Below are 23,234 nucleotides of genomic sequence, written 5' to 3'. Positions count from 1 at the left end.
GCCTTGGATGCCATATAGGGCTTTTGTTTGTTTTTGTTTCTGATTCAGCCAAGAAGATTACAAGGTGGGGGGGGGGCAGTGTAGGTGGCCAAACTGGTAAGAAAAGAGGTTACCCTCCATGGAAAGGGATTCTGTCAAGGCGAGCAGAGAACTCTCAGAAGGGTCAGGAAGGAGGTCCCTAAAACAATTCAACTCCGTTTTTCCAAACTATGCAAGAAGACTGGAGGTCTAGCTTCCAGGAAGGCAGCAGTGAGCCCTTCCAGGAAGAAGCTTCAAATAGGCAGCACCCAAGGCCACAACGGTTAGAGGATTTCTGGGAAGCATAGAGGAGGTCATCAATTTAAGTGGTTATTGCTAGCTGCTAAGGCTTGGGGGAGAGCCGTGACCATTCCCTGCAGCCCCAGATTCACCTAGTTGTCAGCTTCCTGGATTGGGGTCTGCTCTCTGGAACCAATCTGCTCCAAGACGCAGGGCCCTGCAAATAGGTACTCTGTCATAGGGCCATGTGAAGGACATCATGAAGGTCACACTTGCTACTCTGGGGCTTTGACCACAGAAAGACAATTGAAATGGATCATACTCGATGACTGCTGATCCTGAGACATGGACATGTGCTCCCGGGCACAGAGAACTTTGGCTCACCCTTGAAGGTGCTTCTCTAGGTTATTGTGGGAGGGAAGGAGAGAGTCGGACATCCCCACATGACCCCTCCTTTGTCTCGGGCAAAACAGACCCTGGGGCACTTGCGTGCTCAGCAGCATCCAGTGGAGTTTGTTTTAATTATGAAGAACAGCATTTAAAACACCTCTTGGATAAAATCCAGAGATTGAAAAGTTCAGTTTCAGATATTTAATTCTTCCTCTTTCCTTCACCAAGTGGGTTGAAGTGCTCTGAAAACGCATGGAGTCATCTTTGGGGACAGCTCTCCCTGTCATTTCAGGATGCTCAGTGGCTTGCTGCTCCCTGACTCATAGGGGAGTGTGTGGGCGTGTCCACTGGTGTAAATTGAGTTCTGTTGGGAATGGGGACAAGGAAGTGTCAGGCTCAGAGCCATCCCATAGGTGTCTGCAGGTTGTTTGCTGTAAGTGAATGCTGACCGGGGGCGGGGGTGGGGGGGACTGAATTCTGAGGGTGCTTCTCTCTCAAGCTGTTTGCCATGGGGCTGTGTCTCTCCAGAGGGGGCATCTTTTTCTCATTTGCACGAAGGCTGGTTGGGCTGAGTCTGCCCAGGCATCTTTCCAGGCTCTTGGAGTGAGAGGGGCTATATAGATGAGGAGCTAAGGGCTAATGATTCCCAGGGAATCCCTGTCTTCCAGGAAATGCCTCCTGTCCTGGAGCCTGGCTGTGGGTATTGCCTCTCCTGCCTTGCCTGCTACCCTCCTCGAGTGGCACCATTCCTTGTGTTCACGGGATGTCTACCGTAGGGTCTCCAGGCCTCATGTCCTGGCATCCCTCTTCGTTGCCTCTACCCAGCCTTTTGCCAAACCTTTGCTCGTTCCTTCTTCTCTTTCCACACACACAAAAATACCTTAGATTTGAAAGCTGAATTTCAGGGGCTCCCAGTAAGCTTCCTTGACTAAGTACGTAGAAGATCTGTTTGCCCTGCAGAGTAGGGATGCTTCTACACATGTCCCTGGGCCTTCCAAACTGATCACACCCACAAGAATTGTTCCTCCTGGCCACCAGACCCCAGAACAGCTGCGATGCTTTCAGTTCTTTTCTTCGTGAGGAAATTTTAATTTATTCCCAAATGCATATTTAAGGATTTAAAATAGAATTTTAGCAATTGAGTTTGGACGGGCTTAGGAGGACGTAAGGAACCACAGCCCGTTTTTCCTTGCCAGCTTCCGGCCTCCAGGGTTACAGCAAGCCAGCTTCTCTAGAGGGCCCAGCCGCTCGCAGGCCCGGCCAGTCGGGAGGGCCTCCGCACAGCAGACCGACCGACAGCCGCCTGTGTGCCGCGGAACTGGAGCGGCTTTTCCTGACGTCCCCTGCCGGCGGCCCCCAAGCCTCCAGCGTCGTCCCTGGCCGTTCCCAGCAAGCTAGACAAAGCCTCTTCTCTCCTTCACTCCCTGGTTCCAGGCTCCATCCTAGACATTGTTTAGGGCCCGGCTCCAGTGTCAGCTCCTCCGGACCCTGACCCCCTGCACCCCCCAGGTGAGGTAGTTACCCCGCCGCTGAGCCCTTTCCCATGGGGAGCACACCCACCGTCATGCTGAACAGGTCTTTTCCTTCAGGAGATCCATTGTGCCTTATTCATCATTGTCATCCTGGGCTTGCTACATATGTGAACACAGTCATCCTCCCAGCTCTGTTTGGTCTCAAGAGAAACCTGAGCACGAACAGGGTGCTTGCTGAGTCGGATCTCTTCCACTTTTTCCCACCATTAACTTTTGGAGAGCTGAAGGGGAGAGTGGAGGGCATTGTCATCTCGGCCTTGGCATTGGTTGGCTTTACCCCCTCACAGACGTGTTAGGCTCTGGTCACGTGCTAGCCCAGGGCCTGCCTCCCAAGGAGCACCCAGGTCAGCGGGGAAGCCATACACACAAGGGCTCTGTGAGGACACCTGTCCCCCTCTTTGTCCCCTGTACCCATTCATCCCTCACTGGTCTTGAGCAGATTCCCTTTGGTTTCCCTTCCTCGGAAGGTCCCTCTTCACCTACCCAGTGGGCAGCCGCCCAGGTGTCTAAGTGTGACAGGTGCTCTGTTGTTAGGGACAGAGGATGTTGAAATGGTGAGAGGAGCCTTGAGACGATGCAGCCGGGGATGCAGAGGAGCTGGCTGGCCAACAATGGTGGATTCTCCTCATCACTCTTGTCTTCTCAGCGTGTATACGGATGGTCTCCATCTCTGGGCTCATCCCATGTGTGCTAGGGCCAACCAAGGCACATTCCGACACCTTGCAGCCTGCAGGAAGGGAGTTCTGAGAGGTTTTAGTTTTGTTTCCACTGCTTCTATGGAAAAAAACAGGTTTTGTTTTTTTTTCTTGCCAAATACCACGTTTTTCCCAATTGAAGGAAAATCAATTTTATTTTGTAATGTGTCTGACTCGCGAAGTTCCATTGCTGACCCATGCTTGGCGGCTTCTCAGAGCTAATCCTTGATCTCTTTTTTCTGTGCTGAGCAGTAGCCAGTCCTTCCCTGACCTGAATCGGGGCCATTTGTTTTCATCTCTAAATAAGTAGTGAGTTTGCTTTTAAATAATGAAACACAGAAAAGACCAAAGATGATGCATTAATCTTGGATTCTCCTTATTTTAATACCAAGAAAACTGCTGCAGATGGAAAAAGGCAGGAGGTCATCGTCCTGGACCCCAAGAGGAGCAATGCCATTAATATTGGTCTGACAGTGCTGCCCCCTCCGAGAACGATTAAGATAGCCATTTTGAATTTTGATGAATATGCCTTAAACAAAGAAGGAATTGAGGTAAGAGAAGCTCTATCAAGCATTATTTGTATTCTGTTAACGTGTCCCATATGTAAAGCATTACTGTGTCCGGTATGACTTTCTCCACAGGGGGCTTGCCATTTTTCTGTTTCAGCCAGACTCTGAATAATGTTAATTAATTCTCACATTTTTTTTTTTTTAAAGTTCTGGGTCATGGGGGGAAGCCCCACTTGGCCTGTGAAGTTCAGTGAGCCTCACTCTCTGGTTCCTTTACTGTCTGCCTTCTGACCACGCTCACCTACCTCAGCGTGGAAGAAGACGAGGATAACCTCCTGAGGGGGCTGGTGGGGTCTTCTTTCACGTCATTTCCCACCGAACATGCTGGACGAACCATCTCGCGAGTAGGACTTCCCGCGTGTGCTCACATCCCTGTGAATGACCTTCGGATGTGTAGAGCTAGCCTGTGGGTGATAAGCTGGAGAACCCATGCCACACGCTGTTAGCAGCTGTTGATCTGAATGGTGGCAGTGAAGAGGGAGGAGTCACTGGCTGGGTCTGTAGGGCCTGCTGGGCTCAGTGCTCTTCCACCAGGCCCTGTTCTGCATCCACCGTGGGCTGCTGCCTCTCTCTGGCGAGTTAAAGCTCCTCTTCTAGCAACAAAGAAAGAGTGAGTGGGGCAAGCGGCTCAGCATGGAGATTCCTCCGGAAGGGCAATATAGCTTGGGGCTCGCTGGGGCACCGTGGGGATGTGAGGACGCAGCTTTGTGGTGTTGGGTGACACTCCATCCTCCTATTGGCAAGGAGCCAGGGATCCCTTTAAAGCCTTCCCATAGTTGGGGTTCATTCATGCGCAGGGCTATCTGAGATAACCCTAGGAGAGTGGACAGGACCAGTGAAGACTGGCTGCAGAGGGAGAATGAGCCCCTGACAGAGAGGAAGGGCCCAGGACCATGGCGCAAGGCTCATCCATGGCCCCAAGTGTGGGAAGGAGCAGTGGGGCCCATGGGGCCAAGTGGGTCTGAACCCAGCAGGGTGGGCATGCCTCTGTACTTTGGAAAGAGGAGTCCCCCACAGGAAAAACTGTGCTCCTAGAAGTTTATACCGGATTACTAGTGTCCCTTCAAAATCCATGTCTACCCATAATCTCAGAATATGACCTTATTTGGAAATAGGGTCTTGGCAGAGGCAATCAAGATAATGTCATATTCAATTAGGGTTGGCCCTACTCCAGGAATTAATGTCCTTAAGAGAAGAGGGAAGTTTGGACAGAGAAACAGAGAGGGGAATGCCATCCTGTGAAGACAGAGAACACAGGGACACACATGGAACAGACTGCCATGTGATGACTGAGGCAGAGATTGGAGTGATGCGTTTAGAAGCCAAGGGACACCAAGGATCGCCTGCAACTACCAGAAGCTAGGAAGAGGTGAGGGAGGTTCCTCCCTAGAGCCTTCAGAGAGAACACCACCCTGTTGACAGCTTGATATCAGACTTGTAGTCTCTCAAACTGAGAGAATTCTGTTGTTTCAACCACCCAGTTCTGTAGTCCTTTGGCAACCCTAGGAAACCAACGCAAGGCCTGAGCAGCTCAACTCTGAGAAACACACACACACCCTGTCCCAGGAGCCCGGTACAAGGTGGAGCATGCATCTGCTTTCTGCTTGGAGAGGAAACAGCGCCGAGCTCTGGAGTCAGGCCAGGCAGCAGAGCAGGTGAATATATCTAGGTGAGCAGCCAAGGAGTGAGAGGACATGGCAGACTGAGGCAGGGGTATAAAGGAGAGAGCCGGTGACAGCAGGCAAATAGAGGAACACTGAGGCAGCTGCTGGACAGTGAGGAGGCGGCAGGCCGGGCCTCAGTGTGAGGCAGTCCCTCTCTGGGGCCCCCAGAGAAGCGAGGGAAGAGCAGAGCGTTGGCTGGCCACTAGGCAGGTGGGAGCTGCCGACCTGGAAGAATCCAGCGCAACGCGTCTTTCATCTAGGGCAAACTACATGGTAGGCCCTAGCACACATTCCAGCCGTCCTATTGACTTAGCAGCGTCCTTGGGAGATTGCAAAAGCTTCAGATTCATGCAAAGAGAGGCTTCAAATGCAGCCAGAGCCAGCCTGATGGAAGGGAAGAATGACATCTTCCCCCGTAAAAAATATTTCCCCTTCTTGTCATGAGAACTTGAAAGTCCTTCAGGAAAGATTGATTTCCTTTGGGTTTTGCCTTTGTTCTTTCCTGGAAACGTAGCTCTCCCTGGGCAGGGAAAGTTTCAGATACAATAAGTTACTTCGATTTTAGAAGAAGGCAAATTACTTGTTTTTTTTTTTCCTGACTGGTTTCCAGCAAGGACCTTTTTGATGCAGGAAGGAGTTATGCTAGCAACAGTAGTGCTGCTGAGGGGTCCGGGAGCAACAAGGCAGCACCAAACGTGGCTTCCGTAGCTTGCTTCTGTGGCCAGGCGCAAGCCACGCGCTCTACACAGATGCTCGTGAGGTACAACTGTTGTGTTCCCCATCTTGAAGATGAGGGAGTCCCAGTGTCAGTCAGGGCCCGGGCTCATGTGACAAAAAGAACAAGAGGGAATCTGAAAGGTTAGGGAGAAGCCTCCTGAGGCCGGCAGTCTGCCTCACAGCGCCACCTACAGGTTGTCCCCGGGCGGAAGTAGCTGATGGGCGGAATGGTTCCGGCGGGAGGACGCAGCCATAGAACCACCATCGAACCCGTCCTGAGCGCTGTCAGGGCACCCCCACTCACAACAGCGTAGGGGATGGCACATTTTTTATCACCGTGTTTATCTCAACAGGGTTTCTCAACTGTGTCACTACCGACATTCTGGATTGGGTGTTTCTTTGTTGCGGGAGCTGTTCTCTGCGTTGTAGGGTGGTTAGCAGCGTCCCTGGCCTCCACCCAAAGAGGCCAGTGGTACCGCCCCAGTGGAGACAACCAAATATGTTTCCAGCTTTGTCAGATGTGCCCTGGGGGCAAAATCCCCCTGAGAATACCTGATCAGAAGGCTGCCCATGTGAATCCAGGGACCGTGTATATTTTTCTTTTTTTTTCTTTTAAGATTTTGTTTATTTGAAAGAGAGAACACAAGTGGGGGGGGAGGGGAGGGGGGCAGAGGGAGAAGCAGACGCCCGGCTGAGTATGGAGTCCAACCAACCGGGTCTCAATCCCAGGACCCTGAGATCATGACCTGAGCCGAAGGCAGACGCTTAACCGACTGAGCCACCCAGGCGCCCCAGGGACCATGTATATTTTTCAGTTCTGGTTAGTCATGCTGAGAAGAGTCCAGTGGAAACCGGACACGCTCATTTGTCACCTGCCATCTCTGGCCATTGATCTCCCGGACCTGAGGGGGCATAGCTGCTCTAGATCCTTGTTGTTCAGGAGCTAAGTCAGGACTGAGAAGAGATGGAAGGTGTATCCTTACAGATCTTTACTAATAAGATTTCCAGCTAATGCCTGAAGGGCCTTTTGCCAAATAGACCATCTGCTTCTTGGGTGTAGGCACTGTAGCATGGTACCACGGCTTAATAGGGCCATTTGAAACCTCTGTGTACCAAATGTGATTAGGATGGATTAAATTGCATCCTGTGACTTTGCCTAGCAACTCAGTGATATGTATCCAGCTTTGTCAAGAAAACCTGAGAGAGTGGTTAACAACTTCATTAAGGAAGTAATCTTTCATAAGAGTATTAAACTTTAGAGCACATTTTGGGGCCATCTCTAAGTAGTATTCATGATATTTTCCCAAATAAAAGACGCCATCAGCTTATCATAAATGAAGTATGAAGGGTTTTCCTCTTTTCTCTAGCTTTTCTAATTTTTATCATCTGTATCTACAGAGAATAGCACAATTGGATGGTCCCAAATGACACTTACCTTGGCTCATGTTGGCTGCCAGGCCTGCTAAGCATCCTAGAAACGGAAAGTCCCTTTGGCCAAGTATACAAAACTGTAGCACATTTTTAGGCCTTTTGTGCGGTGCAACCCCCGTCCGAGTGGGTGCTGGACACACAGATGAGCCTGGGCCTGGGAGCCACAATCACTCAGCCGGGCCAGAGAACCAGAACGTCCCTGCAGCTGGGCACCTTAGACACGCTGGTGGTTTTGCCTTTCTGGCTGAATGGCCTTAAATTGTGGCAATGGTGCTGGGAAAGTAGGAGCAGGCCCCTTGGTGGTTCTTCAGCTCTGCCTTGATTGAGCCAGCCTACCTTCAGGCAAACCATGTCACCTGCAAATTTGATGCAACAATTTCTGCCCCACGTGCCTCACTGAGGAGTCACAAAAATGAAAGAAAATACGATCAAGATACCTTGAGAAGTAGAGGGGAAAAAATCCCTGCGTAAGAATAAGTGCATGAATAGAGAGCCATTGACTCACGAGGTTATGCAAGTTGTACACAAACCAGCCTCAGCTCTGAGTGCTCCAGCTTCCTGCTATTGTCACCAAAACCCCTGAGCTAGATTCTCACCCAGAGCTCTAGCCAGGTTCTGCTCAAAACTCATGGGGCAGAATAATTACTCGTGATAGTCTTATCTGCAGGTGAATGAGATGGCCAAACCCAAAAGCATCTGGGCTCACAAAAAATGAGACCTCTCCATTGTTCTCTGAACTACGGTTTTCAGATAACCAAGCAAGTAGACTGAAAGCAATGCTGGTGGGACACCGTCTGGAAGAAAGCAAAAAAGGAAAACAAACACAGAGATTATTACATAGTGGTTTTGTTTGGTATCTTTTTCCCCGTGAAACCAAATGGTGACCATAAAACCATCCGTAAATTCACAGACATGGTGGGAGAGCAAATTAAAGGCACCTCTTCCCACTCATCCCTTATCATCTGCTCCTGGAAAGAGAGGGCCATCAGCTCATTGAAGGTGGCTTCAACACGCCATTCCCCCATCTTAACGGCTATTTTTATTGCCAGGGATGTGTAAAAAAATAAAGTGAAATAAACTGGCAGATGGCAACCTCATAAATCTTCAGTGGTGAACAAATGGTTTAAATTAGTCAGAGAAGTAAAAAACAAAAGGTGTTTGATTACTTTCCCAAAAGAAAGAAGCAGCTAAAATCATTGCAGGAAAATGCCTCTGAGGAAGGGGGGAGAAGTGTTGACAATTTTTTGTTTTGGAATTCTCGTACACGCTTCAAACAACTTAAGCAGTATGAAAGTTAAAATACAAGTGCAGTTTTTGTTTTGAAGGCTAGTTCAGGTCGGATCCTGGATGTTTTTAAAGGAGTGACATCTGCTCAGATTGTTTTGGTTATTTTTCTTAATACCATCTGTGTGGACAGGTGGGAGCAAGAGCGTGAGCCTCTGGGGGAGCAAGGGGCATTGTTGCTGAATATGTGCCCAGATGCTCAGATTCTACCCACCCGTCTCAGTGTTAGGGCCACGATGAAGGAAACCTAGGCTCCCCTTCTGCAGCGTCACCATGACCAAAGCACAGAACACTTTGGCATCAGTGGCTTCTAAGAAACTGTAGAGATGACCAGCCCTGAGAACTCTCTCATCAGACCCAGGATGACAGCCACCCCACCCAGATAGATCCTGAATCACAGTCATGTGAACATTTGTGCGTTTGTGGATTAGGCTGTCTTGTCCAGTTTTTTATTTTTATTTTTTTGCATTAATAAAAAGGCAAATTGACTTGTCCAGTTCTAGGACTTTTAAAATCTATAAATTCCTGTAGTGACCATTGTAGTCAGGATTCAGAACCACCCTGTGTCCCAGAAAAGGTCTTGTGCTAGCTCTTTCTAGTCACACCCTTCACCCACCTGGAGCCTCTGGTGACCACTGATCTCTTCCCATGACTATGGTTTTGTCTTTTCAAGAATGTCATATAAATGGAACCGTGCAGTGTGTAACCTTTTGAGACTGGCTTCTTTCACTCAGCATGATTGATGCTTTTGAGATTCATCCAAGTTGTGGTATGTATCTGTAGTTGGTCCCTTTTTATTGCTGAGCACCACTGCATTACAGGTGGGTGCCACGGTTGGTCTGTTCATCTGTCGAAGGATTATGTAGCTTGGTCTGGTTTTTGGCAATTGTGAATAAAGCTGCTACAGATACTCACCTATAAGTTTTTAGGTGAATATAAGTTTTCATTGTTCTAGTGTCAATACCTACAAATGGAATTCCTGGGTCATATGGTAAATCTGTGTTTAACAACTTTGAGGAACTATAATTTGTCTTTTTGTTCTCTCCACAGTGTCTTTCACAGAGGAAAGGGCTTTTAACTTGGATGAAGTTACAATTTCTCAACCTATTCTTTTTTGATATCATGTCTTAAGAGTTTATTGCCCTAACATGGGTCACAAAAATTTCCTTCTGTGTTTCCTTTTACAAGTTTTGTCGTGTTATCTTTGCCTTTGAGATCTGTGATGCCTTTTGAGTTAATTTATGTGTAACTTTTAAGGTTTGAGGTTCAAATTTTTTTTTTTTTTTTTGCATGTGAATTCCAGTTCCAACACCACTTGTTGAAAATACTATCCTTTCTCTGTGGAACTGCCTTTGCACCTTGGTCAAAATCGCTGGGCTGTATTTGTGTCTTCTATTTCCAGACTCCCTGTATTGTCCCACTGATCCATGTGTCTGTCCCATGACACTCTAGAGTAGATCTTACCCGTTTTCAAAATTGTTTTGGTTCATCTGTTTTGCCATATAGCATTTAGAACCCGCTTGTCTAAATCCACAAAAAACTCATGGTGGTATTTTTATTGGAATTGAGTCAGATTTGTAGATCAGTTTGGGGAAAATTAACATCTTGACTATATTGAGTCTTTCAGTCCAGGAACATAGTATATCCCCATTAGTTTAGATTGTCTTTGATTGCTTTCACCAGCACTTTTACTTTCCAGCATGTAGATTCTGCATATGATTCGTTAGATTTATACCTAAATATTTCACTATACATAGTATTTTTAAAAAATTTCAGTTTGTAACTTTATTATCAATATAGAGATAAAATGGTTTTTTATGTATGAACCTTAAATCATACATAAATTGTTCTTTCTTTAACATATTGTTAAACTCATAGTTTTATAAATTTTTTGTAGATTTCTCACAATTTTTTACATAGACAATTATGCTGTCTATGATGGGAATAGTTTTGCTTTTTCCTTTCTGATCTATATGTCTTTTTTAAATTTTATAAACCCTGTCTTGTTCCCAATCTCAGTCTGTCACCATTAAGTATGATATGAGCTGTAGGTTTTTCATAAATGTCATTTATCAGCTGGAGGAGATTCCTTCTATTGCTGGGTTGCTGAGAGTTTTCTGTTATGGATGGATACTGAATTTTATCAAAAATATGTCTGCATCAATTGACATTTTTTTTTTTAAAGATTATTGATTTGAGAGGAGGATGGTGAGAGGGGCAGAGGGAGAGAATCACAAGCAGAGTCCCCACTGAGTGCAGAGCCTGATGCTGGGCCCAATCCCACATCCCTGAGATCATGACCTGAGCTGAAATCAAGAGTCAGATGCTCAACCGATTGAGCCACCCAAGTGCCCCACCAGTTGACATCATTGTGTGAATTTTCTTGTTCAGACCGTTAATATGGTAGATTACTTGCATTTATTGTTTTTTTTTGTACTGAACCGACCTTGTGGTTATTATTTTTAATATATTTATGAAATACAGCAATGTTTATATATCTTAATATGTTGACATTTACATATTTAAAAATAGTTTTCAGAATTTCTGCATCTAGGTTCATCAGGGACGTTGGTCTATAGTTTTCTTGTAGTATCTTTTCTAGTGATTCTGGTCTTGTAAAAAAAGAAAGGAAAGAAAGAAAGAGAAAGGAGGAGGGTGAAGGGAGGAAGGAAATAAATTATTCCCCCACTTGCTTGGGTTCAGGCCACAGGTTCTGACCTGCCTCTTTTAAACTGTGGTTCCAGTGTCAGCTCAGTTTTCAAAGTCTTTGATACAACGTTTAAGGTCAGATTCACACATAAACAGCTCAGGGATGACCCCAGAAGTTCTTTTTTTTTTTTTTTTTTTTAAGATTTTTATTTATTTATTTGACAGAGACACAGGGAGAGAGGGAACACAAGCAAGGGGTGTGGGAGAGGGAGAAGCAGGCTTCCCGTGGAGCAGGGAGCCCGATGTGGGGCTCGATCCCAGGACCCTGGGCTCATGACCCGAGCTGAAGGCAGACACTTAATGGCTGAGCCACCCAGGCACCCCGACCCCAGAAGTTCTTAAATAACATTTTGCACTTGCTTTGCCAGGCTCTTCATTTTCCCTGACCTCCCGAGTACTTTCTAGTTCCCTGGGGCTTTCCTTTTTGGTCATCCAGCTAAAAGCTGGGACTCGGTCACCTCACTTTGCTATGTACTTTCTGTGACTGTGCCCATATCTGGGGCCAAGCCAAGAGAAGACAGCACGTGCCCAGGGGACATGTGTCCATCACATGGGATTGACGTCTACCGAGGGAACTGTACCTATTAGTACCTTGTACAAACATTAAAAAGAACAAAGTAAAGCCAATATGTACATTCTTTATTGTCTTTTTTCAATTTTTTAATTGAAAGGAAGTGACAGAACCACTTTGGGACCCGAAAGGAAGGAATAGAGCAACTGGAGAACAATAAAACCTTGGGCTTTACCCTGTCTACTCCCTTAGTCTGGCCCTACTGGGGCCATAGCCCCGCTGATTGGAGAGCAAGGTTCCCTCCCCCAGAGCTGTAGGGGACCACCAGCCCCTGTTGCCACTGCTGTCACTACTAGGAGACCCCTTTCCCACTCCTCAAGTCGGCACTAGAGGATTGCCCTGGAGCGCTCTCTGCACCTGATACCCTCTTCCAGGTTTGGGGCTACCGAGCTCAGGCTAAGGAATACCAGAGGACAGGTGGTCAGCTCCTTCCCAGTTGAGTTGAACTTCCAATTCTGATCTTCTTCCCCAATCCACCTGCCACTGTGTACTTCTTAAAGTCTTCCAATACCTGCTCCATTCATGCTGTCCAGGGTATACGGTAGCATTCAGTGAGATGGGGTGGGGGATGTCTACCCCATCTTACCCAGAACCAGATCTTCCACTTCTATCCAGATGCTTGATACTGAAGAGCAGTGACCAAAGCCACTTAGAATTAATGAATTACCAGAAGTTACCAAAAAGTGTGGCACAATGCTGGAGAAGGAGAAATGAGAGAAAAATAATGACCCCTTACCTTTAATAATGTTGTTTGTGAAATGTTATATAATGGGAACTTTAACCTTCTTTTATACTACTTCTTATAGTCACTAAAGAATTTGAACCTACAAGAGTCATAATCCTTCTGATGACTTTTTGCCTCCTCTGCCTTCCATCATCAATTTTAACCAGAAACAAATGGAAGCAAAGGATATTTTTTAATTAGTAGGTAGATATTGCTTTTTATAAATACCATCATCATTTTTCCTCAACCAGACTTGATTCTGATATTATTTAAAGTGTTTTCATTTGGGGGCTCAGTCAGTTAAGTGTCTGACTCTTGGTTTCAGCTCAGGTCATGATCTCAGGGTTGTGAAATCAAGCGCCACATCGGGCTCCGTGCTGGGCGTGGAGTCTGCTTGGGATTCTCTCTCTTCCTCTCTCTCTGCCCCTCCCTGCCTCTCTCTCCCTCCCTAAAAAAATAAGAATGAAACAAGTTTTCATTTCTACCTAAAATTTGAAATATAGCTTAAGTATTTAAAACAATTAAAATTATAGTATGCCCTATGTGCAAAAGCCAGTCTGAGTTCTCATATAGTCCAGACAAATTTTCTCTATTTCCTGGGAACAGGGAACTGCTCTCTAACCTTCTATCTTATGCTTTCCCCTTTCTCTCACGTCCCATCCCCCTTTCTTGCCTAGAATGGGCATCATGTATGAGATCCAGAAAATTTAGGGCAAGATTTTTAAATTCCTTCTGAAACAGGAGATTAAAGGAGAGAGAGAGAGAGAGAGAGACCATTTTAGAATAAATGAATGTGAATTTAGACCCTACCTGGGACTTTTCTTCCCTATAGTATTTGTTTTACAGTGGTGCATGCCTATGTATGATATGAACACTGACAACAGAATTTCTCTACTACCTGGTTGGAAGAGTACAGTATGATTTTGGAAACATCAAAGGGCTGGGATAGGGTCTGTCACTAAGAATATACTACATTGTTCCACCTTTCCAGAAAATTCTAACCATGATTCCCACCGAAGAAGAGAAGCAGAAGATCCAGGAGGCGCAGCTGGCCAACCCTGACGTGCCACTGGGCAGCGCTGAGCAGTTCCTCCTCACGCTCTCCTCCATCAGCGAGCTCTCGGCTCGGCTCCACCTCTGGGCATTCAAAATGGATTATGAAACAACAGAAAAGGTACACCCTTAAGAAGGGAGTTAGCCAGCCCTCACCCCCAGTGTTGAGAAAGTCAGTTTTGTATTGGTGGAGGTAGTGAGGTATCATTCTTGAGTGAGGGTTTGAAGGGCAGGTTGATTATGATGAGGTTGTGTCTACACTGAGTGATCAGCGGCCTGGCAGTGAGGCATTTTTCTCCAGTGGCGGCCTGGAGAAAGCATCAGATGCTTGCTTCAGGGTACCAGATGACTGGTTAAAAAAATTTTTTTTTAATTTTCTATGTAAACTCATTGTAAAAATTTGGAAAACGTAGAAATGCACAATATAGAAAGTGACTTATAATCCTTCCACCTGGTGACAGTCACCTAAACTGCCATTGTCCGTGGCCGTTAGCCTGGCAGAGTCACTTTGAGAATCTCTATAGGAAGCTGAGGATGAACTACTCTGAGAGGTTGAGAGGAGAATAGAAGGAAAGGGACCTTAACAGTGAAGTCATGGGAGGATTCATCTGAGCAAGAAGTGGAAGGAGCAGGTGTCTTCTGGGCTGGGGAAATGGGAGTATTTTTACAGGCTGAGCAGAAGGAACCAGCAGAGAGGAAGAAAGATGGAAGGTGAGCTGGGATGAGCTTAACTGAGAGGAAGTGCCCGAAGGAGACCGATTCAGAGCATAGGAGAGCCTGTAAGGTCTCCATCCTCCGGCAAAGGAGGCAGCAGGGTTTTATCCTGAGGACCAGATAGGTGGCAGTGGGTGTAGGGGCATCAGGAGGGAACCATGGTATTTGAATTCATTCAGAAATCAAGTGAGAATGAAGAGATATAGGACTGCCGAGGTGACCTGGCGTGGCGTAGTCTCAAAACCAGTGTGGAAGCCTGAGAGAGTGGGAGTTACAAAGGCAGTGGCAATAATGAGGATGGCGGTCTTCTAGAAAGTAAGCAGGGCTAAGAGGTGGCCAGCCCCAGGGTGCCCAGAGGGGAGGTCAGGAAGCCTGAGGGGTCCAGGGACAGTGAGGGACAGTTTCTGGAGTCATCTGCCTAGAAGGAGAAAGAGAAGAGGAAGACCATGGTCCAGATGCAGAAGGTACATGCAAAGGAAGTAGAGAGAGGGGAGGGTGGTCTAAGGGTCCTGCCCGAGCTTGGCAGATGGGCAGGAACAGGGGGAGACTTGTCAGCCCAGCACAGAGAGCCACACATACCCATTTGGTCTCCACCGAGGAGACTTTGAGGACTAGACTTCTCCGCTGCCTTTTGGCACTTTTCCATACTTAGCAGCATGGACCCATCACATGGGACTGCCTTGTACCAAGGAGAACTCCACTTGGTTACCTTGTACAAAAGTTAAAAAGAACAAAGTAAAGCCAAAATGTGCATTCTTTATCATCACCTTGCAACTTTTTTTAATTGAAAGGAAGTGGCAGAACCACTTTTGGATCTGAAGGAAGGAATAGACCAACTGGAGAACAATAAAACCTTGGGCTTTATCCTGTCTACTCTCTTAGCCATTGGGAACTTTCTAAATGGAACTAATGTAAGTGTTTTATATCCCTTATTCTCCTGCCTCCCTTGTCACAAAATCCCTGCCCTTCATTTGCTGAGGGAGGTTGTACCTCTGGTCCTCCAAAGCACAAATGAAGCAACTTTTGTTGCTGGAAAATCTAGAAGGAATTTTGTCCTTATCAGGGTCTATTTATTTGAGTCTGTATCTTGCTATTAAATAAGAAAATTTAGAAAAATAAGCACCCTGTTCCTTACGTAGCTTGGCTACTTTCAAAACTGACATTGGAGAGAATTTCTCCCACCTCCCTCCCCCATTTTTTCCTGAACTTATCGCTCAAATATTTGTACTTATGCACATTATAAACCAACTTAAAAAAATAAATTGGCCTGTCTTTGGTCAAGAAGTAGGAAAGTAGAGGGCAAAGAGAGAAAGAAGTTGTAGATACCCAGATGGCAGAAAGCCAGCCCCACAGCTCCCTGATTTAGGGGTAGAGGCCTGGGACAGCTTGTGGCTGATGGCTGTGGTGGAAAAGGGCTGGAGGCTCATTTCATGCTCAGTTGTAGCTGGTCCATATGTGATCGGCTAAGGGTGATGGAACATGTGGCCTGAGAAGCTCTAGTCACAGAGGAACTAAATATTAGGCTACCCCAACAGGGCATTGATTCTAGCCCTTTGTGCCTTTCTGAGAGCCTGTGTAAAACTTATTTTTGTCTTTTATTTAATGTTCACCAAACAGGCCAAAGCGTTTGAGTTAAGCTACCTCGAGAAGGTTCCAGAAGTCAAAGACACCGTGCACAAGCAGTCGCTTCTCCACCACGTGTGCACCATGGTGGTGGAAAACTTCCCAGACAGCTCTGATCTGTACTCCGAGATCGGGGCCGTCACCAGGTCAGCCAAGGTACGTCCACGGGCGCAGAGGAGTGGGTCATGCCTTTCCCTCAGATGTTGGATCTTTGTCAGTCAGCTCTGAGGAACATAGGCTCTATTAAGTAAAAACGTCCAAGTGCTGCTTGCATCCCTTGCTCTAGATTTTGTGGATATGACTTGTCTGATGCCGTTTCTAATGAGCTTTTAAGATCCTTTTCCCATCTCTGGTTCTCCGTCAGATTCTTTCCTACTGAGCTATGTGAGGCAGGTCCGCCGTCCCGGTCCTAAGCCCTGCATCCGCTGTGGAGCAGCGTTACTCACCAGGCCTGGAGTCTCCCGAGCATGAAAAGTTCTCCACTTGCCTTGGGTGGGCAAAAATATCACAACGATGCAATTTGGCTCCTCCTCAGACTTCCACAGGACCCTGCAGTGAGGCGTGGAGCCAGGAAAGAGAGGGCACCTGGCCTTCTGCTCCCCCACGGATTGGCTGGCTATTCCTACGATCTTACACAGAGGGAACAGTTTTATAGGGCTATAAACAATATATAGCTTTGGCCTCTCGGCTGCAAACTCTTAAATTGAGTGCACACTTAAGATCTTCATGAACTTGTGGTTTATTAGAAAAGAGACCGTTGCAATAGCTGGACTCCCAGCTGCCCCCACTTGCAGGAGCATCACTGAGGCTGAAAAACCCCCGAGGAATCCCCAACTCAGCACAGCTGGACGATGTGAGGGTCTCGGGAGCAACAGGAAACGCATGGGGAAGGGCTGAATAGGGCAACAGGAGTCAGGCTAGTGTGTGGGAAACTTCTGGAAACCCAGCCTGGGCAGGCTGAGGAGCTGAAAGCAGACGACCTTTAGTTCTGGGACACTCTGGACCCTAGTATAAGAAGAGGAGAGAGAGTGGTGGGCAGTGGAGAAGGGGCCCCCTGAAGTCTCCTTCATGGAACTCTCTCTCGCCACCTTCTCCCACAGAACTGGCTTGTGGGGCCCCAGGGGCTGGGACCCTCCTTCACCCACCTCAGGAGCAACAGGCCGGCAGCTGCCAAGTACAGCAAGCAGGGGGCCCTGGGCCGGCCTGACAGTGGGCCTGCCTCATGGCAGAAGGAGGCATGGCCAGCAATCCCCCAGCTCCAACAGCTGACCGCAGGCTTCTGAAAACACAGACTCCTTTACTTCACAGGCACCCTTCCTGTGTTTACTCCGTGCCAGGCCCTGTTCTGAAGTCTTTATGAGTATCACATCAGTATCCTGACCAAGACCAAAAGCCCTTCTGCGTGTGGCAGCTGGGGGTCCTCCAATAGCTGCTCTGACACCCGCCGTGAGCACCTTCTCAGAAGGCAGTTTGTTAGGAATACCTCTATCTGAGACAGAGTCTGCTACGTATCTGCAGTCATATTTGTCCTGTTTCCAGACCCACACAGAACAAATCAGTTCCTTAGTTGTATGTGGTCCTTCGTTCTTTCCTAGGGCCGCCTTCTAGGTGGAGCCTGCTTAGAACAAAAGCAGCCTGGCCTAGGAGTCCTGACACCAGCCTGGCCCCCAGTGACTGCCCCAGCGCCCCCCAACCCTGCCCCAGTATCAGGCCTTTCCCAAAGGGTGTTCAGTTTTTAGTTAAGTAATAACAAAATAACTTTTCCTTATGCAAAGATTGGCTACACAAGCCAAAAGTGCAGGTCGATTTTACCTATTAACGGTGGTAGTTGCTGACGATGACTGTTGACCCAGCTCTCTGTGACTTGCAAGAGGGCATCTACCACTTCTCAGTCTTTACTCCCAAAGCCTTTTGGGGGTATTGAGGGGTCCTTCTGTGTAGACAGGCACAAAATAAGCCTCAGGAAACCTCAGCCCTACTTGCATTCGCTCCATCCCCTGGTGTGTCTCCTGTGGGGCCTCAGCACTGCGGCCCCCAAGGGGCAGGCTGCTCTGGCATCTGCAGGGTAGCTGCGTCCCTGAGCTGTCCCACAGCATCCCAGGCTGACTTGGTAAGTTTTGACTGCTTCAGAGCACAGCTCATGGGGGCTTCCTACACACGAAAGTGGCCCGTGTGGATCAGTCCTCAGGAGAGGTCTTCCTGGCAAGCACTTCCTTCTCAAAGGCGGCGGCCAGGCCAGCGCTGTCTCTGGGGTGGAATTTTTTAGGGGCAAATCTAGGCTTACAGCATGCTGGTTGAGAACTTAGACTCTGGAGCCAGAGAGATTTGGGTTCAGATCCCAGTTCCACTACTTAGAGCTGTGTGGTCTCTCACAAGCTACTTCACCTCTCCTGTGCATCCGCTTGTCCCCTCCCAAGTGGAGCTAGTAACAGAACCTGAGGTCAGGGGATAATTGTGAAGACTCAGGTGGCCTGGGCCTGTGGCCTCTGGCCGGGCAGGCAGCCGGATGACGCAGCCTTCCAACCCCCTCCAGAGAAGCTACATTAAGCTCAACCCTCAAATCGCACTTCATCAAGAGCTTCCCCACCTGGCTTCAGTTGGCAGTCGGCTACTTTCTCCTGCCCCCACCTTAAGGGCTCACGGTGGACTCTCTTCCCCGGAAAACCATCTCTTACTCGGCGTCCGCCGCCGTGCTGTGCAAGCGTCGCCGAGTTAGACTGCGCGGGGCTGCTCGGGGCCTGAGCGGAACGGAGGTTATTTTATTGTGTATCAGGGAGCTGCCAGATGCAAATGAGGACAGATCCAGGGAGTTAGGATTAGACATATTACAACTGGCTTAAAATCTCCTAGACATAGTACTTGTCAGTCCCAGGTCAGCCGGATCCTTTTCTAGACTTACTCTTTGAACTGTTTAGTGCTTTTCTAACTCTACATTTTTTTTCCTTCTTGGCTGAACACCTGATTTTTTTTCTCAGCTCCACTGTATCCTAGGAAAGTGAAGCTTTTTCTACTCTGGACCCAGAATTCCTTTGGTTTCAGGCAAATTATTTTTCCCAAAGTCCCACGAACCCCCTGCTTACCTGAATCCCAGGGGTCCGCCTAAACTTGCCTTCTGTTTTTGGCTCTTCAGCACCCAAGAAACCCAGGACTTGCCCTGTCTTGCCTGGCCCCCAGGGCATCCGTTGTGCTCAGCTTGGCTTCATCCCGTCTGGTGATAGATCTTCTGACCTTCCTTGACTTGATCCCCTCCATTGTCTCGTGGAGGGCGGGACCACTCCAGCAAACGCCCTGGGCACTCCCATTCAGGCTCACATCCCTTGACCTCTGTCATCTAAGCAAGGCGCCTCACCTCCATGCATCTGCTTTCTCCCTCTGACCTTGATTTGCCCAGCGTTCGCCTTCTCCTGCCAACTCCTGCTCTGCATCTACTTTTGTGCCCTCAGTCTCCTCCCTAAAGCTCACCTATTTATCTGTTTCTGCCTCCCTCCCCCCCACCCGCTTTCTCAGTTTCTTTCCCCTGTTCCACAGCCCTGACGAACTCTTTGATTCACATAATTTCTAATCTAGAAATTCAGTAAAAGCATCACTTTAGAAAGCCTCATTTCAGGCTACCTCAGTTAATCCAGACTTTTTCCACTTCCCTGAAGAGCACAGTGGGAGCTGTTCACATCTGTTCTTTGCACACATGGCTTGCATCTGCCAGCAAGACCTCTCTCTCTCTCTCTCTCTCACACACACACACACACGCGCGTGTGCGCGTGCACACGCATGCCTGTGGGTTCTGTACATCCTCAGTGTTTGGTCTGTACACCTGTCTATACAATGAGCCTCCTTGAGAACAGCAACTTAGTCTCATTCAACATCTGTCTTTGCATTCTCGGTGCCTGGTATAGGACCTGACATCCACCAGTTTCTCCCTGGGTGTGGGTCGAATGAATGAATGGGTGGAGAAATAAAATTTGTCACACAGTGTAAAAGAGATCACTGTGAAGAGACGCCATCCGCCACTGAGCCGGCCCCACCGTATTAGAACCATCCCTGTATGACGGGTGTGTTCCTGTAACCCTAAGTGAAAAATCATCTCTGAAGAACAAGAGTGCTCTGAAAAATTTTATGAGACATCTGCTCAGTTCATCTTGTACTGGTTCCTTGATATCATGTTTTAATTTACAGTTCCCAAAGACTTCCCTAAGATTTCTTTCCAAATTGGGGGTGGGTGAGTGATACTTTCATTGGGTTCATTGGGGGGAATAGCTTTATCACTAAATAATTTGATGTCAAGATAATGACAAATACACATGTGGATGATTTTTAAGCCATAAATATGTTTATATTTCAAGATGTCAATTTGGTTTTGATGATTGTTTCTCCCGGAGGCAGTTGAGTTTCCTGGTTCAGATTGGCGTCCGCTTGTTTCAGTGCATTTGCCATCATTCTCCCTCTGATTTTCAGGTTGACTTTGATCAACTTCAGGATAATTTATGTCAGATGGAGAGAAGATGCAAAGCTTCATGGGATCACCTCAAGGCAATTGCAAAACATGAAATGAAACCAGTTTTAAAACAGCGAATGTCAGAGTTCCTAAAAGACTGTGCAGAGCGAATTATAATTTTAAAGATTGTCCATCGAAGAATAATGAACAGGTAAGTGGAGGAAGGAACTAAGGGCAACACCTCTACAGTGGCAAGTTGGAAATAGTCCACAGGCCAAGATCTGAAGGTTAAGTTTACAAAAGTTGTAAGTTCCGGGTACATAGAAAGTACACCTTTGCACTTGTTTGTTTCATGGGTATTTTTCTTACACACACCCCCCAGTAATATAATGCCATTGAATTTTGAGGTTGGAAGGAATCTCTGAGATAATGTGATCCAAAATCCCATTGGATCGGGAATTGCCTCGCTCAGCTCTCTGACAAGTTGTATCTCTGCATCTGCTTGAACAGTTCTGCATGCATACGGCACATGTCCTTGCGAGGCAGCTTGACTTGTTAGAAAAGCTCCTTTCTATAATCTACAGTGTTCCCTCCAGGACCTTCCACTTGCTGATTCTCCGAGGCTGCTGTGCAGCAGCCTGCCTAAATGAGGCCTGGGCCCCCCACGGCTGCCACCCTCTGGACCAGCCGCCCTTAGAGTCCTGGGATCCAAGAGGACCCTGGGAGACATGCAGGGCTGGATGAGGCCTTGCTTGCCGGCAGGGAGGCTAGCTGGGGTCTAGGAGCTGGCTGGGGTCTGCTCCGTAGCAGTCCCGGGCTGGCTTACCTGTAAGCAGTGGCCGCACCAAGACCAGAACCTGGGTCTTCTGACTTCCTGGGCCAGGCCGTTTCTACCACCAGAGTATCTTTGTGGTATCACAGAGTACGGTTGTAGGTACCCCGGCCTGGCCTTTGGGGTTCGAATGCTCTGTTCTGGGCCTTACTGAGTAGATGTGCAGGTCTCCAGACCTGCAGGCTGTGGTCCACCTGGAGCAGGTGCTCTAATGACGGGACTTCTGAAACAGGCCTCATCGAGGTTCTGTGAAGGGAGCCCTCCCCTTGGGGCCTTTCCCAGAGACCTGCCCCTCTCAGGTACATTCCCAGGCCAGTGTCTGAGCACTTGATTATTTTTTTAAACAGAGGGGCGGTATTTTCATTTATCCCTGTCTGTTTTGTATTTTTTTTATTAACTTTTTATCTCTCCCCTTCCCTCCCACCCTCCTTTAACCTTCTTTTCTCTTTCCTTCCTTCACCCTCCTTGAACCCCCCAGCACTTTAATAACCTAATTGTCTTGTCTGCCTCTGAGCTTTTACCCACCTTGTGCCATTTGCTGTTTTAGTAACTGTATACCTCCTGGGTCTTGATCCACTGTTGTAGGGCAGAGAAAGCGGTGGTAGTCTTTAAATGTTAGCCAGGACAAGAATAAGGAACAGAATCTTCCCTCCAGGTTGACGACTGCCCATTACTCAGTACTTCTGGAATTCAGTCGTAAACCCCTCTCACTGCACTCCACCTTGACCTCACAGGGCCCTGTGGAATGGAGGGACTTATCAGAGATTTGGTTAGATTTCTTAGTGAAATCAAAGTACACTATGCTTTTAACATGTTTAAAAAGTAGAGGCAGGGAATGTGAGCTGCTTTGGCCCTCTGTGCTTCGTATGATACGAGCAATTTCCAACTTAAAATTGCTCAAATAAACAAATAGTTTCCACTTGGAATGTCCTGAAACTGGAGCAATTTTCTGAAAGTCTTGTAAAGCTGTTAGGCCTGATCACATTAGCCATTTTATCCCAGACAGGTAAAAACTCATTTTGGTGATACAGCTATTCCTTAAGCTATAGGCTCGTGTGTGTGTGTGTGTGTGTGTGTGTGTGTGTATGTATGTATAAGATGCATATAATGTTTGCTCTGATTGTCCTATTCTCCCTGGTAAGCTGGTCACCCAAATGATGGTTGCTCTTGCATGACCGAGATCCCTGTCTACTCACTGGTGCCTGTCCCACTGGGGATGACCAGCATGAGCTAGGAATCATGGGCAGTAAAAGGGCCATGGCTAAAGCGTGGGTCCAGGTGGTGGCCAAGCCAAAGCACCTAAACCATAGAACCCTGGCTTCAAATGAAGTTGGTAGCAAGAACGCGATATGTAGAAGTGATGGAAGTAGGAATATCTTGTTGAAATGGCCATGGGGGCCTGAGAGCCCCAGAGGCTCTGCTTCCTCTTTCCCTCCCCAACTACCAACAGTTCCTGGGAGCATCGCCTGTGACTGCTCTGATCTAACACGTTCCCCTTACACATTGGGCAACTGAGACCCAGAGAGGAGTAAAACCCTAGTTGAGGTGGGTACAGGTAGAATCCTTTGGGGCATGCAGACCAGCCTAAATAGAAGACTTCACATCAGAAAGCTGGAAATAGCTAGGCCTTCATCTTTTTTCCTCACCTGCAAGTGTAAGAGTTATATTTTTATCTGTGTAATTAGAAATCCATTTAATAGGGCACTTTTTTAAAAAAAATTTTTTATTGTTATGTTAATCCCCATACATTACATCATTAGTTTTAGATGTAGTGTTCCATGATTCATTGTTTGTGCATAACACCCAGTGCTCCATGCAGAACGTGCCCTCCTCAGTACCCATCACCAGGCTAACCCATCCTCCCACCCCCCTCCCCTCTAGAACCCTCAGTTTGTTTTTCAGAGTCCATCGTCTCTCATGGTTCGTCTCCCCCTCCGATTTCCCCCCCTACTATCTTCTTCTTTTTTTTTTCTTAACATATATTGCATTATTTGTTTCAGAGGTACAGATCTGAGATTCAACAGTCTTGCACAATT

The 23,234-nt window shown here is 47.5% G+C and overlaps 1 protein-coding gene across 1 annotated transcript in view; it reads left to right on the top strand.

Annotated features, from left to right (window-relative positions):
* The window catches only part of FHOD3 (formin homology 2 domain containing 3), a 415,022-nt gene that overhangs the window by 370,053 nt on the left and 21,735 nt on the right, over positions 1 to 23,234 (top strand). Inside the window, exons 21-25 of the mRNA XM_081802533.1 lie at positions 3,268 to 3,426; positions 13,536 to 13,718; positions 15,103 to 15,222; positions 15,929 to 16,090; positions 20,387 to 20,577. Of these exons, the coding sequence (XP_081658659.1) occupies positions 3,268 to 3,426; positions 13,536 to 13,718; positions 15,103 to 15,222; positions 15,929 to 16,090; positions 20,387 to 20,577 (815 nt within the window). The remainder of the gene's footprint in view (positions 1 to 3,267; positions 3,427 to 13,535; positions 13,719 to 15,102; positions 15,223 to 15,928; positions 16,091 to 20,386; positions 20,578 to 23,234) is intronic.

This window comes from Leptonychotes weddellii, chromosome 13 (assembly GCF_054177405.1).
Source record: "Leptonychotes weddellii isolate Sample4059 chromosome 13, ASM5417740v2, whole genome shotgun sequence".
NCBI lineage: Eukaryota > Metazoa > Chordata > Mammalia > Carnivora > Phocidae > Leptonychotes > Leptonychotes weddellii.
Note: the sequence above shows the minus strand (reverse complement) of the source record. Positions and strands in the feature narration are given on the sequence as shown.